The sequence below is a fragment of the Gopherus flavomarginatus genome, chromosome 1, assembly GCF_025201925.1.
Source record: "Gopherus flavomarginatus isolate rGopFla2 chromosome 1, rGopFla2.mat.asm, whole genome shotgun sequence".
In the NCBI taxonomy this organism is placed as follows: Eukaryota; Metazoa; Chordata; order Testudines; family Testudinidae; genus Gopherus; species Gopherus flavomarginatus.
The window spans coordinates 131,368,785-131,390,821 of NC_066617.1; the positions used below are offsets into that span (position 1 = coordinate 131,368,785).

General features: G+C 42.5%; 1 protein-coding gene across 1 annotated transcript in view; it reads left to right on the plus strand.

The window, feature by feature from the left end:
* The window catches only part of SAMM50 (SAMM50 sorting and assembly machinery component), a 38,947-nt gene extending 18,022 nt beyond the window's left edge, over window positions 1–20,925 (plus strand). The window contains exons 6-15 of the mRNA XM_050924876.1: window positions 1,226–1,356; window positions 8,706–8,793; window positions 9,394–9,522; window positions 10,299–10,370; window positions 11,561–11,647; window positions 15,950–16,020; window positions 16,982–17,049; window positions 18,181–18,327; window positions 19,828–19,969; window positions 20,813–20,925. Of these exons, the coding sequence (XP_050780833.1) occupies window positions 1,226–1,356; window positions 8,706–8,793; window positions 9,394–9,522; window positions 10,299–10,370; window positions 11,561–11,647; window positions 15,950–16,020; window positions 16,982–17,049; window positions 18,181–18,327; window positions 19,828–19,969; window positions 20,813–20,858 (981 nt within the window). The 3' untranslated portion in view covers window positions 20,859–20,925. The remainder of the gene's footprint in view (window positions 1–1,225; window positions 1,357–8,705; window positions 8,794–9,393; window positions 9,523–10,298; window positions 10,371–11,560; window positions 11,648–15,949; window positions 16,021–16,981; window positions 17,050–18,180; window positions 18,328–19,827; window positions 19,970–20,812) is intronic.
* Window positions 20,926–22,037: the final 1,112 nt, after the last annotated feature.

Here is a 22,037-nt window from a genome sequence, read left to right on the forward strand (position 1 = left end):
CCCTGGCTCCGCGCAGCTCCCAGAAGCAGCCTCATGTCCGGCTCCCAGGCAGAGGGGTCGGGGGCTCTGTGTGTGCCAGCAGGCACCACCCCTGCAGCTTCCATTGGCTGTAGCTCCTGGCCAATGGGAGCTACAGAGTCGGCGCTAAGGGCAGGGGCAATGTGCAGAGCCTCCATGGCTGCTTCTGCGCCTAGGAGCCGGATATGCCGGCTGCTTCCTGGAGTGGCGTGGAGCTAGGAAGACAGAGAGCCTGCCTTAGCCCTGCTGCACTGCTGAGCCACCAGAGTACCTTTTTGACTATGCGTTCTGGTCGAAAACTGGATACCTGGCAACCCTAAAGTGTGGTGGCTCTCGTCTTAACACTTTCCCAATAGCTGTGAGACCAAGGCAAGCTGGATCTGGTACACTGGATCTGTGGATCTCTAGATCGTGCCTTTCAGCAGCTTTGTACTCCCAAAAAAAAAGAAAGAAAGAAAAAGGGCGGGGGGAGGAACCCTCCTAAGCACACCTCAGTGAAACATAAGTGATGATAGCTCTGGCTGAAAAAGACCTACTTCATTTTCCCGGTCAAAGGAGTGGCACTATCATGGAAAGGATGCAGCTAGCATACAAGGAGGCAGGTGAAGTTAATTGTAATACTTGAAATGTATTAAAATATTGTACTTTAACTTTGTGACAGAGTAGGACATTAATGTAATGCTTTAGTGATGAAAATTTAACTTTTAAAATGATTTTATTGTGAGAAATACCTATATCTTTCATGTTGCTACATTGCCAGTTTGTATAGGCTGTAAACTTTATGGACTTTTTAAACAGAACAAAGGACATTATCAGCTTAAATTAGACATGCAATTTACATGTTATAAAAGCAAATAATATAGTGATGGTTCAAAATTCCAATAAAAACAAATATTTTTAAACAGTAAAAAATGAAAAGTGTATATTAAAGTACTAAGAACCAGAGAGTGATACTGGCTATAAACAAAAGTAAAATGGAGGGAGGTAATTTTCATTGTCAGTGCTGTGAGAAATGCAAAAAAAAAGATGAAGAGCATAAATAGTGATGAATAAATTAGCTTTTTAAAATGCTTCCATGTCTAATCCCGGACATTATGAGTACCATAAATACATTTTTCTACAACATATAATTGTTTGCCAGTATCTTTTTAATTATTCTAGCAAAATCAATAGTAGCAAATTGGTGTTTTTTCCCCATTTCTCCTAGGTTCTTGGGCTCAAACTCCCTAATCTCTTTGGACGTGCAGAGAAGGTGACCTTCCAGTTTTCCTATGGAACAAAGGAAACTTCATATGGCCTATCATTCTTCAAACCACAGCCTGGAAACTTTGAAAGAAAGTAGGAAACAGACACAATTTTTGTATATGCTAATATTTCTTCATAATGACAGAAATATTTTAAAGTGAAGTTATTCTCTGAAAAATAACAAAAATGGCGTAATGAGTGCCCACATTTTATTTTTCAATGGCCCAAGTTCACTCTGTGAAAGTGATATGAGTTGTTTGAAGTTAGTGAAGTAGTGTTTGCTTACGCCAAGGTGAATTGGGCCCATTGTCTTAATTTCCATGTGTAAAGATGTTTTTCTTAATACAAGCACTTTGAAGTCCATTTGGGATCTGAAGCAGAGTTCTTTATGGCTAATGCTTAATTACCAGCTTCACATCTTAATCTTTTGCTTCCCATGCTTGTGATGTGATTAGCTGTGAGAGACATGGCAAATTAACTTAAATAATACAATGGTGGGAAAATTTACAGTTTTGTAATGTTTGCCAGTACACATATCCAAAATGTGATTTCATTAGTAAAATCTCCAAGGGGTAAATTTTTCACTGTCATGCATGGAAAACTAATAGAATGCAATGCACAATCTTACTTACTCTGATACATTGAGCAGTGAAAATTGACCTCCTCCTTCGAGTGATTGCTCATGTGTATTCCACAATAGGTGTGTGTGCTCGCCATGAGCACCGATTCTGGAAGTTTTTCCCCTAGCAGTACCCGTAGGGGAGCGCCCCTAGCAACCCCTGGAGTGGTGCCTTGAAGGCCCGGTATAAGGGGTGTTGTGCACTCCCCCACCCTCAGTTCCTTCTTGCCGCCAGTGAAGGTGCATCGGAACTGCTGTGCTCCAGCTTGTTTGCAGCTTTCCTTTTGAACTCTTGTTCGTTCATAGTAGTAGTACCTGTAGTTGAAGTAGTTTGGATTAGTGTTAGTTTAATTTTAGTGCGCTTGGGTCGGGGCTTTAAGTTGTGCGACACTTGCAGGTGACCGATGCCAGTGAGTGACCCGCATGCAGACTGTTTATGCTGTCTAGGGGAAACCCATCTCAGCGATGGCTGCAAGATTTGCAGATCTTTCAAGCCTCAGACCAAGAAAGAAAGAGACATTCTGATGGAGTCAGCATTGACCCCGACTCCGGTGTGCTGCTCTGAGTTGGCACCAAGTACTGCAGTGTCAGTGTGTGACGACCCTTCGGTGCCTTCCACCAGTCAGCACCACTCCCCATCTGCGGGGCATGCCAAGAAGGCTAAGAAGAGGTCTTCTCTACCGAGGCACCTGGGGAGAGACTAGACCCACCTTGGGCAGTTAGTTCTCGGTCCCCGTCGGCCTCTAGACCTCCGACTCAGGTTGCATGGAGTAGCCCAGCCCTTCGGTGCAAGTTTCCCCAGATGGCCAGGTGCCTTCCACGCCAGAGGCCCTTCAAGCAGCCCGTGACGTTATGTCTCTGCCAGGACCAGGGGCACTGCCACCATTGGCACCCCAGTCCAGAGGCAAACCGCCGCTTGGATTTCCGCAGTCCCCGTCTGGTCGGTACTGTTCATGGTCGAGGGAATGCTTAGCTACCAGTCCCATGCGTAGTCCACGCCAGTCCCCATCGACCCCTACGAGATTGTCTGGCTGGGTTCCGAGTGACGGGTTCCAGGCACCGCTCCATCTTGAGGGACCATAGACCTCGCTAAAGGAGCGGGCCCCATTGAGACTGAGACAGATGGCACTGGAGGTCCTCGTCCCTGAGAGGCTATCATAGCCTATCGCGATATGAGCGTTGATACCATTCCCATTTATCATCTTGCTCCAGGACTCAGCTGCGGCACTGCTCCTACAGTCCTGGATGTTGATCGCTGTCACCTCGTCCTCCGGAGCCAATCGCGGAGCAGCTGCTACTGGTGGTACCACTCCTCCACGTCAGGATCACTGTCTCGTGGTCGGCACTGTTACTGACAGCACTGCCCAGGGACAGCAGCAAGTTGTACGCCAGCCTGGCCTCCCTTCGTAGCCGTCAGTCGATGGGACAGGCTAGTCAGGGTGAACAGCCTGCTTCACTGGTGCCGCAGCAAGTGCAGTGGCACCGGGCTCCTTGGCCGGCACCGTGGTACCAATGGGCCGCATGGCCCCTGACGCAGCCCCTGGTGGGGTCTCGCTGAGTGGCCGGAGCCTTGGAATGACCGTCAGCCTCCTTTTCCCAGCTTCCCAGAAAGGAGTCAGTGGGGCGTGCATCTTTGTCTCTGTGCCCAGAGGGCGACCAAGTGGTGGGACCTCTGGTACCAGTGGGTATGCACAGTACCGCACCCGCATCCTCATCCTCCCCTGATGAGGCGATTACAGCTTCTCCTTCTTCTGTTCAGCAGGAGGATTCTAAAGTCAACAGAAACTGTTGAAAAGGGTGGCATCGAGCCTCAACCTTCAGACCAAGGAGGTGGAGGAACCCTCAGACTCCCTCTTAACGTCCTATCGGTCTCAGTACCAGGCAGGATGGCCCTCCCACTCCATGAAGGGGTAGAAAAAATGTCAAATGCCTTATGGCAAACCCCGGCTTCCTTGCCCCTCATCTCTAAGAAGGCAGAATGGAAGTACTTTGTGCCCACCAAGGGGCATGAATATGTGTACGCCCACCCTGCCCCCAACTCCCTGGTGGTTGAGCCGGTGAGCTACAGGAAGAGGCAGGGCCAACCAGCCCCTACTCTGAAAAATAAAGACTCAAAGAGGCTGGACTTATTTGAGGAAGACGTTTATTCGTCCCTGAGTTTTCAGTTAAGGGTGGCGAAGCATTGGGCTCTCCTGGGTCATTAGGAGTTCAATTTGTGGGGTTCTCTACCCAAATTGGAGGACTCCCTCCAGGAGCGTGACAAGAAAGAGTTCAAAGCTGTGGTGGAGGAGGGTACAGAGACTGCCAGGGCAACCTTACAGGCAGCATCAGATGCTGCAGATATGGCCGCAAGGTCCATGGCCTTTGCGGAGTCCATGAGAAGGGCGTCATGGCTCCTACTCTCTGTCCAGTGAGGCGTAGAACTCCTTGCAGGGCCTCCCGTTCGATGGCAAGGCGCCGTTTGCGGAACAGACGGATGTGAAGTTGCACAGCCTGAAAGATTCTCGCACTACGCTTAAGACACTTGGCCTCTATGTCCCATCTCCAGCCAGGCCCAAGTTTAAGCCTCAGCAGTCTCCCACCCAGGCCACCCCCTCTAAATGCAAGCCCCCTTATAAAAAAGTCACAAGACTATAAGAAATGCCCAGAGAGGCAGTCCCGGTCTGCCCCCCAGCCTGGGTTCTCCAAGAGCAAAGAGGCAGGGAAACGTCAGTTTTGATGGGATGCCTGGGGGCAACCTACCAGTTCACACCAGGGAACCACCCACAATAAAGTTTCCATTCTCCAACCAGTTGTGTGCTTTTCTGCCGGAGTGAGATCACCGTCTCGCAGGGCTACACCCTCCAGTTTACCTCTACCCCACCCAACCAGTCTCTGCCCCTGTCCCCCATGGGGGACCCCTCTTACGAGGCCCTGCTAAAGCAGAGGTGGGGCATCTCCTTGGCTTAGGAGCGGTGGAAGTGGTGCCAGCGGAGTTCAAACGTAAGGGGTACTACTCTCACAAGTTCCTTATCTTGAAGGCCAAAGGGAGGCTCAGGCCCATCCTGGACCTGTGATGCCTGAACCAATACATGGTAAAGCTCAAGTTTCGCATGGTCTGTCTGGCCTCCATCATCCCCTCCCTGGATCCCGGGGACTGGTACGCCGCCCTCGATCTGCAGGACGCATACTTCTACATTCATATATTCGAGGGGCACAGGCGCTTCCTGCGTTTCATGGTTGGGCAGGAGCACTACCAATTTACGGTCCTCCCATTTGACCTGTCCTCTGCTCCCAGGGTATTCAAAAAGTGCATGTCTGTGGTAGCGGCCTACCTCAAACTTTGTGGGGTCTAGATCTTTGCCTATCTGAATGACTGGCTGGTCAAGGGCAGTTCCCTGTCGCGGGTGTGGGATCACATGGCGCGCCTCCTGTCCATGTGCACCACCCTGAGTGAATGACACCAAGTCCACGTTAAACTCTATGTGCTGTACCAGGACTATCGGGACACATCATCAGCCAGGGCCTCCCTCCCACCCTGAAAGGGCTCGTCAACACAGTCAGAAAGTTCCCCGTGATGACAGCCAGAGCATATCTGCAGCTCCTGGGTGACATGTCGGCGTGCACATATGTGGTTCGCCACGCCAGACTCAGGATGAGGGCCCTCCAGGTCTGGTAGACCTCGGTGTTCTCCCAGGCCAGATACAGGATGGACAAGGTCCTCACTGTGCCCGAGCCGGTGATCGCCTCCCTACAATGGTGCTCCACGGGGCCTTATCCGGGGGCAGGCCCCCGTCGGTGGAGCTGGTGTCTGAATCATTGGATCTGGGGTGGGGAGTACATGTGGGGGACGTTCAGACCCAAGGTCTGTGGTCCGTGCAGGACCTTGCCCTGCATATAAACATCAAGACGCTCAGGGCGGTCTGGCTGGCGTATGCAACCTTCCACTCCCACCTGGAGGGCAGAGTGGTCAGGGTTCTCATGGCCAACATGGCCTCGAGGTTTTACATCAACCGGCGTGGTGGGGCCTGCTCCTCTGCCAGGAAGCCCTCAGGCTGTGGGACTTCTGTATAGCCCATGACATTTGCCTACAGGCCTACCACCTACTGGGTGCCCGGAAATCACGGGCAGATTGCCTACGCCGAGACTTCTCTTGGTCTCTACACGAGGAGGTGGTGTTCAGACTTTTCCAAGAGTGGAGAACTCCCCAGCCAGACCTGTTCACGAGCTGGTAGAACCACCGGTGTCCCCAGTTCTGCTTTGGGGGGGGGAGATGGGCGTGGGTGCTATCTCCGATGCCTTCTTCCTATCCTGGTCAGGCTAGCTTCTCAATGCCTTCCCCCGATCCCGCTGATTGGAAAAGATCAAGACGGAGAAGGGCCCGGGTCCTTCTGATTGCCCCAGCGTGGCCCAGGCAACATTGGTACGGGACTCTCACGAGCCTGGCAGTCACCGTGCTGTGGCTGTTGTCTTCTCGCCCAGACCTGCTCTCCCAGGACCAGGGCCGCCTCCTCCACCGCAATCTAGCAGCACGGTATGGCTGCTCAATGGTTAGGCTGGGAGGAAAGGGCATCCTTGGAAGGGCTTCAGCGCGTCCTCTTGGAAAGCAGGCAACCCTCCATGTGTCGGGCCTACTTGGCAAAGTGGTCTCAGTTTCACGGTGGGCAGCTGAGTGGAGTGTTTTTTCCCCCGTGGCTGTCCTGATCCAGCTCCTTTTATACTATCTCCTTCACCTTAGAGCCCAGGGCCTGGCGTCCTTGTCTGTCAAGGTGCACTTGACGGCCATATCAGCCTTTCATCCACCAGATCAGGGGCACATGGTATTCTCCCATGCTATAACTGGCCAGTTTCTTAAGGGGTTGGATCGTCTCTTCCCATATGTTAGGCCCCAGTCCTACAGTGGGACCTGAACTTGGTGCTGGCCCAGTTGATGGGTCCCCCCTTTGAGCCGCTAGCTTCATGCTCCTGATTGCACCCCTCATGGAAGGTAGCCTTCCTGGTGGTGATCACGTCAGCTAGACGGGTCTCAGATCTTAGAGCCCTGACCTCCGAGCCCCCATACGTGGTGTTCCATAAGGCTAAGGCTCAGCTCCGCCCAGCTTCTTCGTTCCTACCAAAGGTGTTCACTGCCTACCACGTGGGTCAGGACATTTTCCTGTCAGTCCTCTGCTCCAAGCCCCATGCGTCCAGTGAGAAGCGCTACCTGGCTTTTTACGTGGAACGGACTAAGCTGTTCAGAAAGTCTTCACAGCTGTTCATCATCTTGGCTGAACACATGAGGGGTCAGCCGATCTCAGCGACTCTCCAACTGGATCACCTTATGCATCTGTACCTGTTACGACTTGGTGGGAATCTCCTTGCCATCAATTGTGAGAGCACACTCGACTAGGGTGCAGGCCTCGTCAGCTGCCTTTTTAGCCCATGTCCCCATTCAGGACATTTGCAGGGCTGCCACATGGTCTTCCATTCACATGCTCACCGCGCATTATGCAATCGTCTCCCAGACGAGGGAAGATGCTGGGTTTGGCAGAGCTGTTCTCCATCCCGAGAGTTTGTGAACTCCTACCCACCTCCAACAGATATAGCTTGGAATCACCTACTGTGGAATACACATGAGCAATCACTTGAAGAAGAAAAGACAGTTACCTTTTCCGTAACTGGAGTTCTTCGAGATGTGTTGCTGATGTCTATTCCGCACCCTTCCCTCCTTCCCCTCTGTCAGAGTTGTCTGGCAAGAAGGAAATGAGGGTGGTGGGAGGGCACAGCGCCCCTTATACCGCACCATAGAGGCACCACTCCAGGGGTGCTCCCCTACGGGTACTGCAAAGGGAAAAACTTCTGGCACTGCTGCACTTGGCGAGCACACGTGCCTATTGTAGAATAGACATGAGCAACACATCTCGAAGAACACCAGTTACGGAAAAGGTAACTGTCTTTTCTGTTTCAGGAGGTCTCAACCAGGCGTACACATACCCTTGAGAGTATACAGAGGTCTTTCGGGGGGTATCAGCTCATCTTGATATTTGTCTAGTTTTACAGTAGGCTACATAAAAATCACTAGCAGAGTCCATACAAACTAACATTTCATTTAGACAATGACTTGTTTGTACCGCTATATATATTATACACTGAAATGTAAGTACAATATTTATATTCCAATTGATTTATTTTATAATAATATGGTAAAAATGAGGACATACGCTATTTTTCTGAAATAGTGTGCTGTGACACTTTTGTATTTTATGTCTGATTTTTGTAAGCAAGTAGCCTTGAAGTGAAGTGAAACGGGGTACGTAAGACAAATCAGACTCCTGAAAGGGGTACAGTAGTTTGGAAAGTTTACAAGCCACTGTACTATTTCGTGTGTCTATAACCGTTCAACAGCTTCCACCAGTCTCATGCAAACAGGAGGACCTCTCACTTGAAAGGACAACTTGTTCTAAATGAATGTTAGTCACTTGTTTTGTTTCTAACAAATAAGAAGATTATAAACTGAGCCACAATTCTGCACCCAACTCAGATTTCTTTGATATAGACAGCTGCCTGCCAAAGCCTTAAGGGAAGGTGGAGATGTGAAATTACTAATAAGAGTTGGCTTGAGAGCTAGAGTAACTAACTCAGTTTCTTTCACTTTTGATAAGTAAATAAAACAGTTAATATTTCTTACAGTACAGATTGACTATTTAAATCTGTGCTTTTACGATTTGTGCCAATATCGAGGGCCACCTGCTGCTCTATTACATTAACATCACATAGATGGTTCCCGAAACACATCTTTAGTTTTAAACTTTTACATGTTCTAACAATTTTGACTTCAAATCACCGTGTACTTTTTTTATTTTAGTTTTTCACTTAACCTGTATAAAGTAACTGGACAGTTCCCTTGGAGCTCCCTTCGTGAGACTGACAGAGGAGTATCAACAGAATTTAATGTAAGCACAATAGCACTTCCCTTTGCCTGTTTCACTGCAAGAAGTTATGGAGTTGAAACATCATTTAGATGTACTCGGTTCAAGGCATATTTGTATAGCTTTTATTCTTTTCTGTAGATTCCTAAAATACATGTGACAATGATCGTTTTGCCTTAACATGAATGATGACAACAATGCTTTTTAATCCTTTTGATAGATTGTGTTACTTGGAATTGAATCTCACTTCACCTGTAGCAAAAACAAATTCAGTTTTTCATCTTACAAAACTGTTAGCTCTAAAGATGTCCTCATATCAGAGAAGTGTCTACCTGCTTTCCTGAGCACTGGATCCGCATAATTCAAAATGTTTCATTTGGGAGAAGATTCATTAATGTTTGTCCATTCATAAAGAGATGAATTCTCTTGGCTTATAGAATTACATTACTCTGATGGGGAAGAATGACTTGCTTTCCCACATCCAGTACAGCAACTTGGAAAGGGTAAACGTACCCATCTCCTCCGCACAGAAATGAGGTATTAGTAATGAAAATTTGTGAGGAAAATGTTTTATATTTGTACCTTGTAACACTTCCTGTATTGTTCAAATGTCTTTATTTGTAGTTTCCCATATGGAAGACCAATCACACGCTGAAGTGGGAAGGTGTTTGGAGAGAGCTTGGCTCTCTTGCAAGAACAGCCTCCTTTTCTGTTCGAGAAGAAAGTGGACACTCTCTTAAATCTTCTCTCTCTGTAAGGCTTTTTCATATCGTAAATGATATACACGTGCTTTTGAATGCTATAGGAATTGTGAATGTTGCCTAAAGAGCGCTCTCTGCTAGTAATGCCCGAAACATTAATAATCATTACAGGCCATGTGTTTGGTGCTCAGATAACTACTGCGTAGTGTGACTCCTCTCAACAGATCACCCAGCAGGTCACTAAACAAAGTACTTATCCTCAGTCGCCACTGGTTTTTGCATGGCTGGAGGGAAGGTTGGCTCCCTCCTCCTCCTCCTGCAGAGCTCAGTGGGGGAGATTCCTTTCCCTTCTTCCCCCATCTTTTTCTGAAAAGCTGCTGAACACAGTAGAAGAGAGGGTTCCTTCTTCTGTCCTACAGAGCTCCCCTCTTAGTGAGGCAGAGCTCCTGTGTTGCTTGTAAGCATTGTATCACCACAGCAATTTGCAGTCTTTGATTTTAACTCACAAAATGCAGGATCATGAGTGGATTTGAAAAGGGTTGTCATATGACCAAGTAATTTCTGCTGGGGTATTGTAGCCACATTTCTGGGGCCTACCACAGCCAACAGAGTAGATGCGTCTTTGATGAAGCCTGTTAAGACAGAATTGGGTTATTCTATAGGCACATGGTCCTCTCTTGGCTCTCCAATCCGTGTAGATGATTTAGCTATAACCTGAGAGTGCTACTTGTCTCCCAGCATGTGCCGTTTCCGATGACAAATAACTCATCCTTTGCTTAAAATATATCTAGCATCTTGTACCAGTTAAATAACTCTGTGTCTTTTTAGCACACCATGGTAATCGATTCTCGGAACTCTTCAATCCTGCCTAGACGGGGTGCTTTGCTGAAAATTAATCAGGTAGTGTTGACTACAGTAGTAAATGTGTGCAACAGATGTTGGTTTTTCTGGTTGATATTGCTCATTTCTGAGTTTATATATTTTAAGCAAGAATATATTGAATATAAGAAAATCCATTCAAAATAGTTTTGTGTTCACTTTTTGGCACCAGTGTATATTTTTAAATCACTAATTCTCTTTATAGAAGCAGATATAAATATGAAAATAAACAATATCATTGCAAAACAGTCTTCAACTATTGGCATTAAATTCTTTGGTTAAAAAATACTATCACATGCCAAAACTGTATCGGGGGAAAATAGACATTGAGACAATATTTTGTACCATCGTGTCCTAATGTTGCTAGACTATGTAGCTATTCATGAGTTTTAAAGTTCATTGTACTAAAATGGTTTGCACTGTCCAGTTGCCTTTCAGATATTTTAAAACAATTAGCTTCCCAGATGTATGCGTTAACAGTTAGATCATACGGTGGATTGAAATGTCATCCTCCCTTCCAGCAAAGTCTGGAAGTGCTACAACAGCAACTTGGCTCAAATAAGAGCAAGACTGAACAACTTCTTGTTTATTCCTCCAAAGCAAAGATGATGGCTATGATTTGGGGCCTTAACAGAGAAAGGAGTGGAGGGTGTACAGTGGGGGAAATGGGGATTCTTTCAAGGATATATATGTGATAAAGTGCATACTGTGAACAAGATTACTAAACTATTGATTATTGCCAAACATTTGTTTGATGTTCAAAACAAAATATCCTGTTTTGCTGCTTGTATTCTATACTTTTACCCATATTTTAGTATAATGCAACTCAACTTTTATAGTCTTCTCTTATATTTTACTAACTGAAATGTTAGCATCTCCTGGAAAAAGCTTCAGCTGTTTGATATTAGATGTCAAACACTGTAGCCCCATTCAATCAAGCTCTTGTTGACAACAAGTGGTGTAGAAAGGGTTAGTCATATTTAACATCTGTGGTAAGAAAGTGTGGTTGACCTTGCATTTCTCTGGGACTCAGCTGTGCTTTTTCACAGGTGTTGAATTTGGTTGCCCCATCACGCCAATGTGGAAACTGCTGTTGCCTAGATAGAGAATACTGCTAATGGTGACACAGCCTTAGATGAATTATGTTAGGAAGGGAGGGAGTCTCTAAAATATGCATGTTTGTGGTGTCTTAAAAGTTTGTTTTTTTCCAGGAGCTAGCTGGCTACTCAGGTGGAGATGTGGCCTTTCTAAAAGAGGACTTTGAGCTTCAGCTGAATAAGCAACTTTTATGGGATTCAGTAAGTTATTTAAACACTTTCAGTTCTCTTGCTAACGTAACAAATAGAGTGATTTGAATGTTTCTCATGATCCTTTTTCATCATGCCTTCAAAAAGGTTTTACTGATTAAAGCTAGATGCGTAGATACTTTGATTTGCCTTAGAATTAATATACAGTATATTATTTTCTCAGTGGATGAATCTCCTCTTTTTATGTGACACTTCTGCATCTGTCATAGAAATTTGGAAGGTAGACTTTTTGAAGAGAAGGGATAACTCAAACAATTAGGTGTGAGAAATGTTTTCCCTTAAAAAGGAATTCAGCTTGACATACCTATATTGTGTGGATCTTCTGTCCATTGATACTGGCTGGTTGCTGTTACTAGCTTTCTCATTGATGGTTGGACCCCTTAGCTCATCTTCTTCACTTGATTATAAATCATCTTGTCAGTCCTGTCTGCCTACATTTTAGTTATACACTGTTTTTTTGTTTGATTATAATAGTACTATGAATTCATGATTATGTACCTGTTATCACCATTATTATCTTCATGTTTTTGTTATCTTCTATATAAAACTATTGACAGTGAACTGGAAAGCTAACATCAGAATTGTGCTAACATTATATGTTGAAGCCTCCACATACCAAGCTGTGGAGAGCATTAAGCACACAAACACATATGAATTTATCTGTTAAAAAACCTCTCTTTAGGATCTCTCGTTCTGTTCTCTTGAGTCCACTGCAGATGTCCCAGAATGATGGATAGATACCAGAAGTTTCATGCATACGCTGATTCTTCTTACATCCAACACCTTGGAATTTATCATTGTGTGGTATCTTTAGCGGATAAATTTGAATGTAGTTGTCCCCAGCCCCTTATTTTTAATAACTTTAGCACAATATTTTGCTCTAAAGCTTTTTTCATACTTTCACTCGTAGGATAGAAATGAAGAATTTTAAGGTGAAATACTAAACACTTTACTATCTGAGGGCAATGGTAGCAGAAAGGTAGTACGCTTTCAGCCTATGAGTAGAGGACAGCTCATTGCATCATTCTCCACTGACCCACTGGTTGTCTTAAGTGGAGCAATGTTACTGATTTTGGAAGAGGTCCCTCTTTGGTTAAAAGAAATCTCTGCGGTCAGGCATGTTAGGGTGTAAAGGAGATAATATACCATGAAAAACAAATGAAGGCATCTTCTATGCTTCAAACATGAGTCAGTACAAGAGGGGGCCCTCGCTTTGGGGAAAGAGGATGAACTTTTTGAGAGAACACAAGTTTCAACCAAAAAAGCTTTCAGAAAACCATTAATGTGCTATCAGATGATGATTTTTAGGAGGTTCAATTAAATCACATGCTGTTTTGATTGTGATAGAGCACTATTGGAGTTACTTTAGTAGTGCTGCTGTATAATCAGCTTGCTTGTCTGTATCAAGGTGTGACTGAAAACAGATGGGCAGTGGAGGGCAAATGGTACTGTTTGGGGGCTTTCAAGGCAGTATGTTCAGTTTTTAACCCTGTATCTCCCATTAAATAAGAAATTAAAAGGCAATGTATAACAAATGGAAAAAGGGGAAATAGAGAGCAATTAGAATACATTAGAAGTTGTGAACTGCAGAAAACGGATAAGGAAAGCTTAACACATCAGGAAAAAGTCAATAGGTGGCAGGGCTCAGGACAATAAAGGAAGAGGTTTTAAGTATATTAGGAACAGAAGAAACCTAGCAATGGTGAAGGCTCACTACTAGATGGAGATGGTAGAATTGTTAATAATAGTGAAGATAAGGCAGAAGTACTCAGTAAATATTTTTTCTGTACTTGGAAAGAATTAGGATGATATACGTGTATCATATGAAAATGAAGTACTTTCCAGTTCATTAGTAATTAAAGAGGATGTTAAATATAATCTATGAGGAATAAATATTTTTAAATTAGCTGGTCTGGATAACTTGCATCCAGTAGTCCTTAAAAGAATTGGCTGAGCAGATCTCTGAACCACTCACGTTAATTTTTAATAAATCTTGAATACCAGAGTCATTTCAGATGGCGGGAACAATGCTAATTTTGTGCCAATATTAAAAAAAGGCAAGCAGGATGACCCAGGTAACTATAGGCCAATTAACCTTAAATCAGTCCTAGGCAAAATAATGGAATAACTGATTGTGGAATTAACTGATGAAGAATTAAAGGATAGAATATAATTAATGCTAGTCAGTATGGCTTTATGGAAAAAAGGTCAGACAAACCTGATTTCATTCTTTGTTGAGATGACAAGTTTTGCTCATAAAAGTAACTGCATAGATGTAATAGACTGTTGTAACATGTTTGATTTTAGTACCACATGATATTATGGTTTAAAAAATTTAGCATTATGTAATATGATTAAAAAATTAACATTACACTATATCAGTAGACCCCTTGTTAAATGGATTCAAAACTGGCTGCTTCACATTTCAAACAGTTGTTGTCAAAGGGGACGCATAACTGAATTGGGGTGGTCCTCAGAGTTCAGTACTAAGCCTGACAGTATTCAGCCCCTTTCATCAATGATCTGGAAGTGTAAATTTGAAATCACTGCTGATATAATTTATGGATAACACAGATTGACACACTGGTAAATAATGATGGGAGCAGTGCAATCATACAGAGCATCTGGATTGCTTGGTAAACTGGGCCAATTCAAAGAAAATGCATTTCAATATGGCTAAGTGCAAAGTTATACATCTAGAAATTAGGAATGCAGTCCATACTTACAGAATGGGAGACTGTCCTGAAAAGGAGTAACTCTGAAAAGGATTTATGGGTCATAGTGCACATGCTCCCAGTGCAATGTTGTGGCAAAAAGGGCAAATGTGATCTTTGGATATCTAAACAGGAGAGTAGTGAATAGGAATAGGGAGATGATTTTATCTCTGTAAATGGTATTGGTGAAATCAATACTAGAATACTGCACACAGTGCTGGTATCCACTTTAAAAAACATGTTGAAAAATTGGAGAAGGTGCAAAAAAGAACCATAAGAATTATTAGAGGGCTGGAGAAAATAACTTGGAGTGACATAAAGAGCTCAATTTGTTTAGCTTATCAAAAAGAAGAGTGAGTGGTAACTTGATTATAGAGTATAAGTACTTTATGGGATGAAATACCACGTACTAAAGGGCTCTTTAATCTAGCAGAGAAAGACAACAAGAACCAGTAGCTGGAAGTGGAAACCAAACACATTCAAATTAGAAATAAGGCATGATTTTTAACATTTGGTGTGAACAGCCACTGGGAGAAACAAACCAGGGAAATGGTGGATTCTTTATTTCTTGATGTCTTCAGATCAAAACTGAATGCCTTTCTAGAAGATATGCTTTAGTCATACAGAAGTTGTAGAGATTTAACACTGCTTCTTTGTTGCTGTTGCTTGCTGCATTCTGCTAGTCCATTGACTTACAGGACGTTAAACTTTTGAGTAGGTTTAATATAAAATGCATTTCAGCAGTGCAAACGTGGCTCTGAATTGCTGTCTCCATTAATAATTCTGGGCCAGTTTCTGTCACCCATACTCATTCAGAATAGTAATTCGCAAACAGTGCCACTGTAGAACTGGTTAAAGTGTTATTCAGTCTAAGAATTTGGCCTTCTATGTTTAGGTTGTGTGTACTGAGAGTGTGTGTAGCTGCAGTTAAAACTATAGCTTTTTTTTTTTTAAGTTGACTATATATAGATTTTTATAGTCTTGGGACACCCAGCTGCCCAACTGCATTTTCCTTCTATTTTGTACACACCGTGCAGGCTACTAGTACAATTTATTATTGTGATTTGATTACCAGTAAATATACCTAATATGTTATGCTATGTAGGCTAGTAGATGGGTGTTTTTTTAAATTACAGGGGCCTTATAGCTTCCATTTTTAATAGGTGTTCTCTAGGGATAAAGTGTGTTCTTATGTTGAAATCACAGGGAGCAACTGATGTCAAAATGGTTTATTTTATTTTGAGGAAAAGCATAAGAGTCAGGATATGAAAATGGCTGAGAGAGTGGGAGCCAGACTTTCAACTTTTCAAATTGAAAAATAGCACGATACTTCAACAATTGTTTTTGATAATGTAACACTACATGCTTTAGAAAGAGGGCAGCAGTGGCCAACAGTTCTTCTGAAAATACATTTGTTAGAGATTAGATACTACATACAAGCATATTCTGATCTTGCATAGCTCCTTGTAAAGCCAGTGGGAGCTCTGCATGTGTCTTGAATGGCAGAATTTGACCAATACTGTTATACAGTGTCTGAATAATACACAACTTTAAAAAACAAATTTGCTTTTTTCCTGAGGTTTTGTCTACAACTCTCTGGGGTGGAATGTTGGTTCCTATGGGAGATAAGCCCTCCAGTATTGCTGATAGGCAAGTAATGCATTTAATTCTCATTGTCCTGTTTGACTCTCTCTTCATTTGTTTTCTGTAAACTCAGACAATATGCTATGAAAACTGCATAGGTGCTGTTTCTTTTGCATTAAGAAGGAGAGGGCGGTTTATTTATTTTAGTTTTAGTTATGGGTACTAAACCAGACAAGATCCCATTTAATTTGAGCACCATATTAACATTTCAAGCAAACGTCATATTTATTATTTCCATAATAAAGGTTGCTATATAAACTTGCAGTGGTTGCCATTAAATAGCAAATATGTGTCACCTTCAGTAGTTAAATTTACCACATTTGCAAAATTACCCATTGTAAGTTTAGGAAATATTGCAGAGAAGGTAAATACCATCAAGTGGTAAGCCCTTCTTGTAATGGTGGTGTATTCTAGCTTGGGCTTTAGAATACGAACATTTGTTAAAGATCTGTAACAGTAAATATTTAGACTAATATTTGTAAATAATAATCCTCTGAATTGCTTTAACTGTAAACAGTGTTTAGATGTTGTGTTATAGGTACGAGTAGAAAATATTAAGACAGTTGGAGCTTGCAGAATCCTGAACTCAGTTCTCAGTATTTCTCTTCCAATGGGGTGGGTACCACCAGCACCTAACCCTGTAAAGGAACTGCATTTCTTACACTGATTGTGACATCAGGTATAGCAAAGGAAATGCAGACCCCTGTATTTTGGGCTTGGTAGGTAAAGATTTTTTTTTTTTTTATTTTAAAATGCCTTTTTTTTTTTAATTTAAGTAAGCCTAAATATATTGTCCTATTGATTTATTTACAGCTCTTGTAATTTTTAAAAACATTTCACTTGTAAAAAAGTTTCCTGTAATTCTGAATATAAATTTCAAAGAATTGATAAGTGTATATTTTACAACTTAACTAGAACACTTTTACTAAGGATTATTTATTAGATTAAAAATGACTTTGTTCATTAGGTTTTACCTTGGTGGACCAACGAGTGTGCGTGGATACAGTATGTACAGCATTGGACCCCAAAGCGAAGGTCTGAGACTCTTAAATCCCAATCTGATATCAACACAATAATATTAATCATTTTTAAGGCTAGGGTTTGTATCTGTTACACTTATTAAGATTTAAAATAACTGGAAACTGCTCTGCCTCTGGCATTCTCTCAGAACGGGTGGGTATAATCCCACAGGTCTGAGAAGTTTTAGGTGTCTTTGATTTCGTGTTATGTTACTGATTCACCATGGAACAAAGACAGTAGCTCTCAGTTATATTTTTAGACTAGTTTATACTTCTTCTAAACTGACTGAGTGTAGGCTTGTTTAGGCTATTGTATCTTTACTCCTTACACATTCTTCTCTAAGCTCTCTCATTTCTATAGGAATACTTAAAACTTGCCAATATCCGTCAAAGGGTATTAAAATAGTGTGTCTGTATGGCTAGTACTAAAGCTAGTTCCGGCTGAGGCAGAGCTAATACTGCTTCAGTAGCCCTGCTTCTTTCTTAAGATATCATTGCAAGAGACAGGGCTAACAAAACGTCTTTGACCTTCAAGAGCCTCATCTGAATTTACTGATCTTTGAAATCTAGGTCACTTCTGTAAACAGTCTCCAGTGAGTAACCTTGATTTTTTGCAAACTACCTTCTAAGATTTAAAAAACGTGATTATGGTAGTGATCATACTGAATCTATATTTGGAACAGCATATGCTCATGTTATTTATATATAAAACAATGGGGTTTGTATAGCAGAGAGAGTATAAACTGGGAGAGGGATTTGAGAGCCAGGGGCTCTCTCAGTTCTATTCCTTGCTCTACTACTGACTTCATGTGACTGTAAGTTAGTCACTCAATCATATCATTTCCCTTTCTTTAAAACGAGGATACCTGTTGCAGAGGTGTAGAGTAGGTAGACTATGCTGAACACCTAATGGGTCCCTGCTTCCAAGAGTTAGTCTGAAGGCAGAGATAAAGGAAGAGCACTGAGGAGAATTAAGTGTTAGTTTGTCCTTGTTGGAGGTGGGAACGGGGAGAGTTGGAAACCTCTGCTAAGTGGGGTGTAGCTATATAAAGCAATTTAGGAAGTTCCTCCTGTATCGTTTGTAGAAAAGTTTCCTTTTGGTGTATTCCATGTTTAATACTGTCTTTGCGATGTTTTCCTTGTGTAGGTGATTACCTTGGAGGAGAAGCCTTTTGGGCTGGGGGCCTGCACTTGTACACACCTCTCCCTTTTCGGCCAGGTCGGGGGGGATTTGGAGACCTCTTTAGAACACACTTCTTCCTCAATGCCGGAAACCTCTGCAATCTTAACTACGGTAAGAAGCAAGATACTTGTAAACCATTGCAACCTGATCCTCCAAGGCCAAAGAGCATAATAAAGTTGTTAGATATTTGTTTACTCAAAGCTATTAGTTTACAGCATATAATTTAGTGGGCCAATAAAAGGCAATTTTTGGTAGCCCACATATTTGACAGATCATCAGGTAGAACGGTAACTTTAGTAAACTTCTGTCTACAGCACTTGGTTTTAAAGCCTGTTGGGCCAGGAACTTCTCAATTTGCAGAAGCGGTGGGCGGAAGTTGACTTGTGGCATTTCCATATGTTTGTTTATTCACCTTCTGGTGTGCTTGCTTAGGGCTGGTCTGCACTATGCAGTTAGGTCGACATAAGGCAGCTTAAGTCAACCTAATTGTGTCAGTGTCTACACTATGGCGTTCATCCTGCCAATATAAGTGCCCTACTACACCGACATAGTAACTCCATGTCCACGAGAAGTGTAGAGCTTATGTCAGTGTAGTTAGGGCAACACAGTGTCTGTGTAGACACTGCTTTACTTAAATCGCTGTTGGCTGTCTTGTCAGTTTCTGGGCAGGTACCATGAAACTGACAAGGCTGCCCAGCTCCCAGCAGGGATTTAAGCCCAAGTGGCTTCCCCCTACTCCTGGAGAGGAACTAGGAGCAGAGTGGGGTTGGCAGCCCACTGGAAGCCTGTGGAGCAGCCACCCGAGCTGAAAGACTGGACTCTCCGCTCCCCACACTGCGCCTCTTAGGTCGGTGGAAGCACTCGTGGTGAGGATGTGCACCACCGATCCAGGGAGGGTAATGTGGGCATGCACCAATGCTGTAATAATTGCAGTAGCTGTAATAGGTTGACTTACCTTTCTAGTGAAGATATACCCTTACTGCCTGTTATCCCAGGCAGCCTACTCTGAAGAGGGTTTGCAGGCAAACAGAAGACTCAAACTTGAATTCTATGCTCAGATTAATTAAAAAGTAGTAGTACCATAGCATGTCCAAGGGTGCAATAACTAATTCGATTATCCCCCTTTCCCCCCCTTTATTCTGTCAGCTTCCTTTTCTTCCAAAGTCTCTTCCACTATTTTGCTGGAGATAGTGGGTGAGCACTAATATTATAGTGATATGTGTTACCTATGTAGCTTGAAGTAAGAGGTGAATTAACTCATGCAATGAAGGTTCATTTTATATACAGCTGAGCAGCATAGGAATCTGATTTCAATAAGTTTCTCCTAATTTTAAGATGCTAATGCTCTCTCTAATACTGGGTACCATAACCATGGAAATTAGAAAGTTGCTCTTAAACATCAGAAAGGAAGTGCACAGAGTAGTGATTCCTGAATCTGAGATGCTGAGGATCCATGGGAATTGTAGACAGTTTGTATGTAGCAGGCTTAGATTGTTTGTAGCGGATGTTCCAAAATGCTAGGTATACTGGCCCTGAAAGTGTAGGTGGCTCTTGAACTTGTTGATGGTGTGGTTTGATTTCCAATTTCCAAATGTTTCTTTTGCTTCTCAGGTGAAGGTCCCAAAGCTCACCTCCGGAAGCTGGCTGAGTTCATCCGATGGTCTTACGGTGCTGGAATAGTGCTCAGACTTGGAAACATTGCTAGATTAGAACTTAACTACTGTATCCCTATGGGAGTACAGAGTGGTGACAGGTTTGTGCTTTTATAGTTTATTTTATAATAATTTTTTAAGAATCTTATTAGGCTGCTTCAGTGAGAATTTTAGTCTTTTGTTTGTTCTTTATTTATTTATTCCTTGGAGATTTCTCAGGACTGAAGCACATTTCTTTTAGCCAACTTTTTCCACATTGGTTTCAGAAGTGCTTCTCAATTTAGAACCATTTATATCTCAGGTTTCAAAGTTCACTGAACTTTGAGTTCAGCTGTCGAAATTGTATGAATAAAAGTGTCAGGTTCTATTTCTTTCCAATAAGGAAATACAGACTGAAATAGCTGATGATGTTTTTCCCTATCCATCCCAAAAATTTTAAAAAGTTACCAAATATAGAATTTCACACCTGGAAAAAGTGAGCTTTTTAGAAAGTTAGGCATTGATAATGGGAGGACGGGGTTACGTTGCATTTTTCAGCCTGCTGTGACTTTATCTACCAAGTAAATGGTATAATTCCCACTTGGAAAGCTTCAGTGGGAATACAGTTTCAGAGTTTGCAAATAGACTTTTGCTGACCACAGGTTTTATTTTCTGAGTTGTTGACATAGTTAAGATGGATCCTTAAAGTTTTATAGTGCCAAATTCTGTTACTTCATTGGGCCTAGAGGTGGTGTGAGAGAGTGCAGAATTTGGCCTGTAATCTTCCATTACCAATAGGCCAAAAAGCATGGAAAATTGTTAGCGGAGCCTTTTTTCCTCAAAATATATTTGAATTGTAATTTTCCAAGTATTAAAAATAGTGACAGAGGGGGAGGGAACTGTCCAAAGAGAAACAAATACCTTCTGTATCACGCTAATACAAATGTATTGCCTTTTTCTTTCAGGATATGTGATGGTGTCCAGTTTGGAGCTGGAATAAGATTTCTATAATATTACAGAAAAACTTCACACTTCTGTCAAAAAAGAGAGCACTTGAATAAAATATGGCTCACAGTGATTCCAGGTTTTTTTTTTCTTGAAGTATAAATATGCCTTTGAGTGATTAACCTCTCAGACTTCACAGAAAACTACATTAAAGAATTATGCTGGAAAGGTGCATTGTACCTCTGCTTTTTATCAAAGGCAAGTGGACTCTTTCATGGGATTTTAAAACTATTAACTTTTACTGAGGCTGTTGATACTTAAAATAAAAAAAAAGTATATTGGAAACCAGTGCTAGGGTAACTCCACAGCATTATAATTGTCAGGGGACCTCTTGTATCCTAAAACCCTAACCTTCTCAAGTGCAAGCCAAACAGATGTTTAGGATGGCCCTGCTATATACATTTAAATGTTAATACAGTGGGATATTCTTTGTCTGTACTTAGATTATGCCAAGTTGGATGAATAGAGAGGATGCTGTGAAAAATTCCAGTATCAAGCACTTTTCAGTGTGTAACAAGCATAATGGTTATACCTGCAGGAAATTACTCGGCTAAAAATACTGGTTTTGAAAGTTGTAGAATGAGCTGTACCGAAAATTGAACCCTAAAAGCTTTGCCTGCCCTTTTCAAAAATTTGAACCCAACTGTCCTGAATGAATGAATAGTAAAATTCAAAGAATAGTTAGTAGACATCCTTGATTCAGAAACAGCCGATTTGTCAGACTCTCAGGGAAGCAGGCAGTTAAAATACTTTGTCATATTGTACTGTAGACAAGTCTTTGCAGTACCAGGTTTAAAAGCTGCATTTTGTATTTTAATACTTTCTGCAGCAGTTGACAACATTTTTTGGGGGGGCAACTTCTGTAGTTGAGATCTGATACCTCTGTGACATTACTTGGTTGTCTATTAAAGGCCAGTTTTGACATTAATATCCATTTCACTTTTAAATTGCACTCTGCTATAATGGCTAAGCATATTTGAGTTTTAAAAGCATTCTTATAAGATGCTAGTGTAAATCACTTCCTCTGTTCTAATGACTGCATTCAAGACACTTCAATAGATTTATTCCATATAAATTTAACACAGGTTCGTTAAATTGTCATTGAAATGTACCAGCACAGGCATAAAATCTGCTTGCCTTGCATCAAAATCTACTCTTTTGTTGTTGTAGAAATTAAAAATAAGT